The sequence below is a fragment of the Pseudochaenichthys georgianus genome, chromosome 16 (genome assembly GCF_902827115.2).
Source record: "Pseudochaenichthys georgianus chromosome 16, fPseGeo1.2, whole genome shotgun sequence".
Taxonomy (NCBI): Eukaryota; Metazoa; Chordata; class Actinopteri; order Perciformes; family Channichthyidae; genus Pseudochaenichthys; species Pseudochaenichthys georgianus.
In genome coordinates, this window is record NC_047518.2 from 19,679,078 (window position 1) to 19,690,611 (window position 11,534).

The window sequence follows — 11,534 nt, forward strand, 5'->3', positions numbered from 1 at the left end:
CTGAGGCAGAGGGACTCTTAGCCACAGAGACACCACCGAGAAAGAGACGTCCAACACGCCTGTAAAATCTGATTATTAAGAATGCTACAAACACATTGTTACAAAGACTGTGCAGTGTGTGTGTGTGTGTGTGTGTGTATATGTATTTGTGTGTGTTTGTGCGGTGTGTGCGTGCGGTGCGCGTGCGTGCGTGCGTGCGTGCGTGCGTGGTGTGTGTGTGTATGTGTTGCATGTGGTTGCTGCTTCGAAGAGGTGAACAAGAAGAAAGGATGTTTTTATTTGGAAAGTGTAACAGATATTATGAAACATGTATGGAAATCTTGAAATTCAAAGTACATTAGTCTTTGTCAAATTCCATTGTTTTGTAAACTAAGACAAAATAAAATGTGCTTGCTTATTTCTTTTTATAATAAGTGAGAACAACATAATTCTGAGATGTGTGTGTTATGTCAAAGAAGTGCATCTTGACACAGCATTGCATCACTTTAAATCTATTTGTGGCATTTCTTGGTAGATTGTAAGTACTTTCCAAGAAGTGTGCAGAGAGCAGAATTCCTTAACTCATTTAAAAAACTGACTAATTTAAAAACGGTGCATTTTTGTTTTTAAATCTGTAACAAGCATCTCACTCGCTTCAGATATTAGTTAGAACCTCAGTCCCTACACAGAGAAAGTAATTTGCTTCCCTTACATGGCGCTATTTGAAAACTACACTTATGCAGTTTCAGGAGTCTTTATTCCAAACATAAAAACACATACAACATGAAAAACTCTTCAATCCTCCAATACTGCTCCGGTTTGCATTGCATCTTTTAGAGCTTGCATTTGTCGACTATGGGTTATGGTTATCGACAGACACTGTGTGATATTACATGCATGATGCACGGTTTGAAAGCATTTACCAGGAAGCTACAAACCACCGAACATATGCATACAAATATATCACTCTTCTAGGCAAGCCTGCAAGCAAGCCCTCCTGGTTTGGTTAAGAGATGGAAGTGATGTTTAACGGGTTGCACACCACAAAGAGGTATGAAAAAATAGGTTTGCACACAGTGCTTTCTGAGCTTGCTTACATATCTGATCATTTATTTGATCTGGCCGTCCACCTCAGCATCTTTGGTCTAGAATAAAACACCACTCTCAGCTATCTTGTTAACATCACTGGTAGGTACATTTGTATTTCATTTTTTACATGCACATGCTTTATAATAAGAACATGTACATATCTTTGTTGGAAATAAGCTTAACATATATTGAAATTAATTGATTAACTCTGACCCTACTTGACTCCAGCTGTGAGTCATTAGAAATGACCTCATACTATAAGTCCAGCCAAGAGTTTCAGTTGTGGTTATGAGGTTGTACAGAACATACATGTCAAGTATTTTAATTCAGCTGATTGGGACATGGTGCTATATACTTTTTCCTTATGGATTTTTAAAACTACATTTTGTTTATGTGTTTACTTTTAAGTATTTTAATTCATTATAAATACAGTCTGAGAGCGTTACCTCACTAAATGTATGTCTTGTTGTTCCATCTATTGTAACCCCACTAACTAGCATGGCCATATATGTTGCATCGATGCTCATATATCTGTGTGGTTTGGTTTTTGTCGGCCTCACAAAAAATACTTTAAAATGTTTTTAAAGCTGACCGAACAACTGTGTTTGTGCAAAAACTCTGTAAATACATGTTCAGGTCTGTATCAGGAAAGTGATGGATAGTTAAAGGCTGTAGCAACGAGAGAAGTTGGTGGTTTGCTTTTAAAAAATAGTGAGCTAGCTTCCCTGACATCTGTAGGTTACGCATCTCATCGCTTTGAGTTGAACAGACAAAGGCTTCAATATCTGACTCCTTTTCAGTGGTTGCTGGGTAAACTAATAAAGTGCAGTGTTCTGGAAGGCAAACACCTATCCATTGAACCTACCAAGCCCATTAAGGGCTTTAAAAACCTAATCTAAATGTTACAAGAAAGTGATATAATGATCAAATGTTTCAAATGCTAGGCTTATGTAAGGAGATAAGAATGATGACCTTTTTGTTTAATTAGATTTAAGTCTAACATTGTAAAAAGAAAATACAAAGAGTAGTTAGTGCTTTGGTGTGTTTCTAAGGTAAAGGAAGAGTGCAATTCCTCCTGGATATTATTTTTTAAACAAATGAGTTTACTCGCACAAATTCAAACTGTCTGTTCATTCCAATGAGTAGTCAAGGGGAAGGAAATAATCTTCTAGGCAAGGCAAGTTTATTTATATAGCACCTTTCAACACAAGGCAATTCAAGGTGCTTTACAAAAATGAAAGACATTCAGACAAAGGCATTTAAAAACAGTAAAAGATAATAAAAGAAACATTAAAATAAAAAATACATGAATAAAAAGTACATGAATCAAAAGTTACAGTGCAGTTTAAGATATGAATAGTTCACACAGAAGTTCCACTTTACTGATGAACAGAACGGCTCAGTTTCAATTAAAAGCAGCGACAAAAAGAAAAGTCTTCAGCCTGGATTTAAAAGTAGTCAGAGTTGCAGCGGACCTGCAGGTTTCTGGGAGTTTGTTCCAGATATTTGGAGCATAATAACTAAACGCTGCTTTACCATGTTTAGTTCTGACTCTGGGGACAGAAAGCTGACCAGTCCCTGAAGACCTGAGAGATCTGGATGGTTCATAATTTAGCAGAAGATCAGAAATGTATTTTGGGCCTAAACCATTCAAAGCTTTATAAACCAGCAGCAGTATTTTAAAATCTATTCGTTGACACACAGGAAGCCAGTGTAAAGACTTCAGAACAGGAGTGATGTGATCCACTTTCTTAGTGTCAGTGAGAACTCGAGCAGCGGCGTTCTGAATCAGCTGCAGCTTTCTAATAGATTTTTTAGTGAGACCTGTGAAGACACCATTACAGTAGTCCAGTCTACTGAAGATAAAAGCATGGACAAGTTTTTCCAAATCCTGCTGTGACATTAGTCTTTTAATCCTAGATATGTTCTTTAGGTGATAGTAGGCTGATTTAGTAACTGTTTTAATGTGACTGTTGAAACTCAGGTCAGAGTCCATGACTACACCTAGATTTCTGGCTTTATCTGTTGTTTTGAACATCGCAGACTGAAGCTCAGCGCTAACTTTTATACGTTCTGCCTTGGCTCCAAAGACCATTACCTCAGTTTTGTCTTTGTTTAATTGGAGAAGGTTCTGACACATCCAGTCATTGATTTGTTCAATGCACTTAGTGTTTGAATTGGAGCATAGTTTCCTGGTGGAATGGTTATGTAAATGTGGGTGTCATCCGCATAGCTATGGTAACTTATTTTGTTGTTTTTCATTATCTAAGCCAGTGGTAGCATGTAGATGTTAAAGAGAAGAGGCCCCAAGATGGAGTCTTGAGGAACCCCACATGTCATACTTGTCAACTCATATTTGTATTTACCTATAGAAACAAAGTTGTTTCTGTCCTTTAAGTAGGATTCAAACCAATTTAGAACTGTTGCTGAAAGTCCCACCCAGTTTTCCAGTCGGACTAGTAATATGTTGTGGTCAACAGTGTCAAACGCAGTACTGAGATCTAATAATACTAACACTGAAGTTTTGCCACTGTCTGTGTTTAAGTGGATGTCATTGAAGACCTTTACAAGAGCAGTCTCAGTGCTGTGGTTTGGACGAAAGCCTGACTGGAACACATCAAAACAGTTATTTAAATGCAAGAAATTACTCAACTATTGAAAGACTATTTTTTCAATGATTTTACCTAGAAATGGGAGGTTTGATATGGGCCTGTAATTGTTCATTACTGAAGCGTCTAGATTATACTTTTTTAAGAGCGGTTTAATGACTGCAGTTTTCAGGGCCTGTGGAAAAACACCTGAGTGAAGTTGTTTACTATATGAAGTAGATCTGAGGCCATGCAAGGAAAAACATTTTTGAAAAACCCTGTTGGAATAATATCAAGGCAGCAGGAGGAGGATTTCAGAAGTTGTATGTCCTCTATAGGTTTTTATCATTAATCTGATGAAATTGTGTCATGGTGTCTGAATTGATGTTAAGTGGACACAGAGACAACACATTTGCTGTACCTGATGCAGAGGCACTGACTGCTTGTCTGATTTTCTGAATTTCGTCAGTGAAGAAGAAGGCAAATTCATTGCACGCCCTGGTGGATAGAAATTCAGAGGCTACTGACACTGGGGGGTTAGTTAGTCTGTCGACGGTAGCGAACAATGCACGTGCGTTGTTTTTGTTTTTGGCAATAATATCAGAGAAGAAAGACTGTCGGACAAATTTCAATTCCAAATTATAAAGGCCAAGTCTCTCTTTATAGATTTCAAAGTGCACCTGGAGATTTGTTTTTCGCCACCTACGTTCAGCTTTTCGACACTCTCTTTTTTCTGTTTTCACGGTCATGGCCTTTCTCCATGGAGATATTTTCTTCCCAGTCACTTCCTTTACCCTAGTTGGAGCAATGGAATTTATAACATTTTTAATTTTTGAATTAATCTGATCTACTAGCTCATTTACTGAGATGTTAGCAGGGGCAATTGTGGAAGAAAAATTCTGAGTAGACATTTCCCTAGTGTTTTCAGTTAAATATCGCTTTGTGGTTACCTCTTTTTGAAAAAAATTGTGAATAGAGCTCACAGGAATGATCAGAGAGTGCAACATCAGTCACCACAACCTTAGAGATAATTAAGTCCAGAATGTGCCCCTTATTGTGCGTGGGCTCCTTCACATGCTGAATCAGTCCATAGTTATCAAGAACACAAAACAGTTCTTTAGCCCCTCTGTCCTGGGGGTTGTCAACATGGATGTTAAAATCACCAACAATGACTAGACCAGGGGTGGGGAACCTTTTTCCTCTCAAGGGCCATTTCAATTTTTACAATATCCTCAGAGGGCCGTACAAGTTATTGACCTCTGCTTAAAAAAACTAAAATCACAGCCCATTCATTTCATTCTGTGCAAAGAAAAAGCAACCTCTTAATCCAGATATCTCACCATGACTCGCGTATGCATGCTGGTGCAGGGTGTGGCGTGACCATCAAAACAGAAAGATATGGACACACATTTGCACACATGTGTGCAAATGTATTTAGTTTCCTATCCATGTGAACATGATTTAAGTGGGGGGGGACCTAACCTCCTCTAGGGGGGTCCGGGGGGCATGTTCCCCTGGGAAGATTAAATGTTGAAGTTAAAAGCATCAATCTGGTGCACTTTGAGAGCAACATTAGGAGATCTATGGATACATCTCTCAACAGCCAGATGAAACACAACTGTAAGCAGATTTTCTTTTAATTTATGGATATTTGACAAATCACTCCCCTTTCAAACTGTATTCTTCTTTATTAATAACTGTCATATAGTATTTTATACCTGTTTACTTTATTCTCTTATTTTTTTATAACTATAATGATCATATAAAGATGTGCCTTTACCTCACTGGTTGTAGAAAAAGCTTCTTATATTCGTTAGCATAGCTAGCTAACCAGATGCTAATGATAACAACAAAGTTATTGACTGTCTGATCAGTATGACAGATGAACAGATCGCCACTGGGCTTTCAACTAAAGACACAGACACGCAGAAACTGCGGCATGTGTACGGCTCCTTATGGGTACTGACATTTCTGAAGTGCTGGAGTGGCGTTCTGGTGCTCTCCGTCAGAACTGAACCCCTGTCAGTCGAGACATATACCACGTGATGACACGTTAGGCTCGTGTTGTGTTCAAGGACCCTGACCTTGGCCAGGAAAAACAAGCAATCGCTTGTTTAATTTTTTTGCGGTCTAGATTTCTTTCATTTTTGTATTTTTTGCGTGTGTTTATAAATTACCTCGAGGGCCGTACCAAATTGTCTCGCGGGCCGTATACGGCCCGGAGGCCGGAGGTTCCCCACCCCTGGACTAGACGGTCAAAGTCAATACACACTATAGACAGCAGTTCAGTAAAGTCATCAAAAAAGCTTGCACAGTATTTGGGTGGTCTATAGATATTTAGGAACAGAGCTCGAGAGGAGCATTTCAGCTGAAGGGCCACATATTCAAAAGAAGCAAAGTTCCATAAGATGTCTTCCTGCATTGAAGGGAATCATTGAACAGAATAGCAACTCCACCCCCTTTCTTATGCATTCTTTCCTGACTCATAAAACTAAAGTTGGGAGGGGTTGATTCGATAAGAACAGCTGCACTGTTATTTTGTTCAATCCAAGTTTCCGTTAAAAACATAAAATCGAGATTGTGCTCAGTGATAAAATCATTGATTAAAAATGTTTTCCTGCCAAAGACCTGACATTTAATAAACTAGTTTAAGTTGTTAAACACACTATCAGTCAGGTTTTTTGTAACAAGCTGTGGCTGACATGGAATCACTTCTAAATTTGATAAACTCACACAAACTTTGAGCGCTTCCTGTGTCTAAGCTGATTCACCGCTCTTAATCTATTACCTATCAACACAGATATCGGCAAAGCTACTGGCAGGCAGGGCCCTGGCATGTCCTGGAAAGAGTTGTGAGTGCAATACGCCCTTGAGCCATGGATCCAGCATATATCAGTCAGTGTTTGCGTTTTTTTCACACACATTCGTTTTGGTCCGGATGATTGTGGTAGGCATGGCGACGGGGGTGTTGGTGCGCGTCCAGGGGGAGGAGATGGTTGACGTAGGCACGGTGACGGAGACGGGGAGGTGGTGCCGTCTCTGCTTCGGTGATTTTGATGGGCGTCGTGGAGGAGCGGGGGTAAAGGACATGCTGCCAGCCCTGCGTATCGCCTTAGTTTGGTTATTGAACTCCAGGAAGGAATCGGTGCCAACCCTCTGTATCTCCTTCATGTGTTCAGCGATCTCCAGGAGGGTGGGCGAGGGTGAAAGGGTGAACGGAGAGTAGAGAGAGCTGTGGGGTGAAGGAAGAGTATCCTCAGAGGTGATAGGGGGGGTGAAGGGCGGTGGGTACTCCTCCATTTGTCTCCCATAATCAAGACATTCCTCAGGCGGGTGCAGTAATAGATTTTCAAGGTTTTCTGAGCGATATGTTGTGTCTTTCTCATGTTTTGATTCCTCTTGTTGATTGTCCTTGGCAAAGGGAACATATTGATGACGTAGGCAGATGAATACGTTAGAGATAAACAATTTCACTCCTGATTTGTTCAGACAAACTCCATTTGCCTTAAAAAGATGTCTGCGGTCCCAGAAAAAGTTAAAGTTGTCAATAAAATGGACAGAATGGTCAGTACAGACAGTTGAAAGCCACGTGTTCAGTGCAAACAATCTGCTGAATCTCTCCACTCCTCTTCTGACTGGCGGTAGAAGGCCACTGATGAACACCTCTGGATTTAGAGAGCTGACAGTTTCCAACAAACATTTAAGTATTTTTTCAGCACTTCTGACTGTTGTTTCACAACATAATGTGTTCCAATGTGAAGTACCACATTGTTTACAGTCGGATGTTCAGCCCCAATATACAAGATCTTCTCAGCCAAGTCAGAGACCACATCCTTGGGAAAATAGAGTACTTTGGTGTCTGTTACTACACAGACCTTTTACATCTCTTACAGCAGAGTCACCCACAATCAGAGTTTCAGGCCCAGTCGTTAGCTTTCCCTCTAGCCTTTTACTTTTGGAGTAGCTATTGGTCCTTACCCTGCTGTGTGAAGAGGACAGGTTACATTCTAAAATAAACAAGTTCAATACAAAATTCCAAAGGTTTAGTTTTAGGGAACCACTTCAGAAGCCCTGTACTTAAACAAAAAAGGGAGTTGTAAAACAAAAAAGAGATAATTAAAAAATAAAATCTGGACTGTAGCAAAGCAACATTCATCTTTATAAATGTTGTATAAAGACAAAAACACTGGAGTGATCCAGGGTGTGGGTTTTTATTCCTCACAAATGACGTCATGGTTTTGTTTTGTTTTTCAGGATCTGGGCCATGGCCGCAGCTGTCCCTACTGTCGCTCGTTTCATTGGAATAAGTGAGAATTCATCTGTAGAAGACTATCCAAAGTAAGATTTAACCTATTGCCTAAACACATGCGTTTATATGCTCTTTATTTTGCAGTTGTGTCAGTCTGTGCCTCCCTTGCTTTCACTGTGTAACTGTACTCCAGGCTACGTAGTCGAATTTTGATTATCAGTAGCTGGATTCTTCAGTTTCTGCATGTCATTCCTCACTAAGTTCGTAACTCTTTTGCAGACAGTTTCTCAGATTCCGTTGCAAGAACACAACATCATTATCCTGTAGCTTAGCTTAGTATTGTACTGCCCACAGCTACAGCTTTTTTGAAAGCAAAATGTTTGTAGATTGAATAAACTGAGCTGAAATAATGGCATCTCCCTCATCATTAATATTTCCTTACTGTCTTTGTCCACTTTTTCTCAACAGCTCTACTCCAGAATATGACTATGATGACTACTATGAGAATGAGACGTTTGTTGGGAGGTGTGTGTATCAGCAACACGGGGCCAGTTTTCTTCCCGCCCTCTATGCAATCATCTTCCTCACGGGCCTTCTGGGTAACTGTCTGGTCATCTGGGTCTTAACACGTGGGGTTCGCTTCCGCAGCATGACGGACGTGTGCCTCTTAAACCTGGCTGTAGCTGACCTTCTCTTGGTGTGCACCCTTCCCTTCCTAGCCCACCAAGCCCGGGACCATTGGCGCTTTGGGGATGCCATGTGCAAAGCGGTCCTGGGTATTTATCACATTGTTTTTTACTGTGGGATCTTCTTCATCAGTCTAATGAGCATCGACCGCTACTTGGCTATAGTACACGCTGTTTACGCTATGAGAGCCCGGACGAGGTCCTTTGGAATGATCGCAGGAGCTGTTACATGGGTGGTTGGATTTATGGCTTCTTTCCCTGACCTGATCTTTCTCCAACAACAGCCAGGTCCTAATGCAACTCAGGACTGCTACACCGTCTTTCCCAACTCTCACTACTGGAGGATCTTCAGCCTTTTTAAAATGAACATGTTGGGTCTATTTGTCCCACTTCTCATCATGGGCTTCTGCTACTCACAGATTGTCTGGAGGCTGCTGAACAGCCAGTCATCCAAGAAACAGGCCATCCGTTTAGTTCTCATAGTGGTAGTTGTTTTCTTCATCTGTTGGGTCCCCTACAACATTGCATCCCTCTTCAAAGCACTGGAGCTATTGAAAATCATTTCTGACTGCCAAAGCAGCAAAGCCATCAGATTGGCGTTACAGGTCACTGAGGCCATTGCCTACTCTCATAGCTGCCTTAACCCCATCCTGTATGTGTTTGTTGGGGAGAAGTTCAGGAGGCACCTGTTTAGGTTGATAAACAGGGCTCCCTGCAGACTGTGTAAAATATTCAAGGTCTGCATACCTCAGGACAGAATTACCAGATCAGTGTACTCGCAGACCACCAGCATGGACGAGAGGAGCACTGCTGTCTAATGTCTGTTCCTGTTATGGCTATCTCCATCCCTGGTCATCTCTACAATGAGGACATGTATTGCAAAGTCAAAACTAGGTAATTCTCAACTTTTATATTGTATTTTAGAACTTCACTTCACTCATAATTAGGTTTAGGTTAATGAAGGGTATACATTTTGGAGTGGGAGTTAAGTTAGACAGTGATGTATTTGTAAGAATACAGTGGAGTGTATGTGATTCTGTTAGAGACACAGACATGATTTTATGGTTTTAGGATGTTGTATTGAAGTCACATGCATGGAAATACATTATATCTTTTTAAATGTTATCACATAAATATAACGAGTTGTACTGTTAATACGGTGTTGGATATGTGAGATTTATGACCGAGTTTGGATTGGAACAGAATGGATCAGAAGTAACAATTTTAGTTATTTTTCTGGATGAAATCAAAACCTGTAAACATCAGCATATAAACCCCGGTAACCTCAATTAATCTTCACCTACCAATTTAACAGACGCAATGCAACAAGTCAAAGATAAAGTCAGATACTGATCTTTCCTTTCATTCATTAGCGGAAACACCACTAAGTCTGCGTTGGTTTTGTGTATGAAGTTATTGCACGGCAAAAGGTCCCCGGTGCAGCTGGAAACCAATGCAAGTTTCACATATGCAGCAGCAGACCTGCACCAAACATAGAACTAGAGGAAACCACAACTTGAAAAAGGAGGAAGTAAGTGGTTGGTTTAACACTAGCAGTCCCTGTGCACAAACGCGCATTATCACTGTAAATTCGTTTTTAAAGCATACATTTGTAGTGAAATTATTCAGCATTCCACAAAAAAACACATTATTCCAAAAACGACTGTACCCTGTATTCTGTCATGCAGACTGAAAGCATCACATTCAATCATTACAGTTCAAGGCGTTCATTAGACTCACGGAAAATACAAGATAGGTTCCTTTCACCTTTTGAGCTTGTTCCTCAATATGTATATACATTTTATGTTAGTATTCAATATGTCTATTTTTTGTTTGCTGACAGTTTCATTGGTAAAAATAGAGGGTGGTATCTTAAGTGATTCATTATTTGCTATACTTTGCTACTTATTTATCTAAATAGTTATCACCGCAATAAACCATATTTAATTTAGTCTTAAATGTACAATATAAATTTCCTATTATGTTCTTGTATATATCATATTCTATTTACATGCATATAAACTTCTTGCACTATTTCTTATTTGTATTTGATTATATATCGTTGAAGGAGCTTGGGTCATAATATTTTCATTGCCATTTATACACTGTAGCTTATGTGCTTATGTGCACATGACAATAAAACCTTTGAATCTAATGTTTATATTTCTTCTTTATTTTCACAGTAACCATGCTGTTATAATGTAGACTGAATGTGCCAAAATAAGACTATTTCTGTAAAGTTTATGTTTTGTTTAGTATGTATACCAGATTATTTTCAATAAAATAAAAGTTCCTTTCTATTCTATATACTGAAGTACATTTTTGTGCAGTATATGCCTTTGAGGATGACATTCTTGTCCCTTTAAATGGCTAAATCAATGGACAATTCAGCATTATTAGGACACATACCATTGTGGTCACATTCATATTCACTCACATGCAAAACATTAACCTTACAGTAATATATTATTGTGACGTTAGATCATGGCAGATTATGGGAAGTACAAGATCATAAAAACGGAAATATTTGTTTAGAGAGGGATCAGGATAAGATGATTTATTTATGATGGGGGAGGTACAGATGTAGCGCTTCATTTCAGACAGTTTGAAACGTGAGGGCCGTGATTGGTACGTGATCTACCCTCGCTCAAGGGAAAACCAGCGCCATATAGATAGAATAGTGTGAATAGTGGGAGGGCTTAACATTCATCGATACTGGTCTTAGGCAGGTCGTAGGCAGGAAGCTGTAAGCTGGAGTCTGAAATGAGGTGCTACATCTGTAATGGAGTCCATGGGTTCCCAGTGAGAAATCATCCTGGCGTCATAGAGCTCCTTCCTGCGTTGCCTAACATCTTTGTTCCACTGCTCCACGTCACACTCGGGGATGGGCTCTGTAAACACCAAGCAATCATTGGTAGCAATTCTCAGTTTAGGCTCATCAAG

The 11,534-nt window shown here is 39.8% G+C and overlaps 1 protein-coding gene across 2 annotated transcripts; it reads left to right on the forward strand.

Annotated features, from left to right (window-relative positions):
* The first annotated feature begins 919 nt into the window (after window positions 1–919).
* On the forward strand, window positions 920–10,879 carry LOC117460540 (C-C chemokine receptor type 5-like). 2 transcript variants are annotated; one of them, XM_034102024.2, is made up of 3 exons: window positions 920–1,030; window positions 7,911–7,994; window positions 8,374–10,879. In XM_034102024.2, the coding sequence occupies exons 1-3, from the start codon at window positions 993–995 to the stop codon at window positions 9,407–9,409; spliced, it is 1,158 nt and encodes a 385-aa protein (XP_033957915.1). In that variant the 5' UTR covers window positions 920–992; the 3' UTR covers window positions 9,410–10,879. The 2 variants fall into 2 exon arrangements, with proteins under 2 accessions (XP_033957915.1, XP_033957916.1); XM_034102025.2 differs by having other exon boundaries at window positions 944–1,167.
* The last annotated feature ends 655 nt before the right edge of the window (window positions 10,880–11,534 follow it).

What these genes read in the sequence shown, in the direction of transcription:
- LOC117460540 (XM_034102024.2), top strand. Translation starts at nt 993, where the DNA reads ATGGAAGTGATGTTTAACGGGTTGCACACCACAAAGAG. An exon ending in GGGTTGCACACCACAAAGAG is followed by an intron (nt 1,031 to 7,910) that starts GTATGAAAAAAT and finishes TTTGTTTTTCAG; the next exon opens with GATCTGGGCCATGGCCGCAG. An exon ending in TCTGTAGAAGACTATCCAAA is followed by an intron (nt 7,995 to 8,373) that starts GTAAGATTTAAC and finishes TTTTCTCAACAG; the next exon opens with CTCTACTCCAGAATATGACT.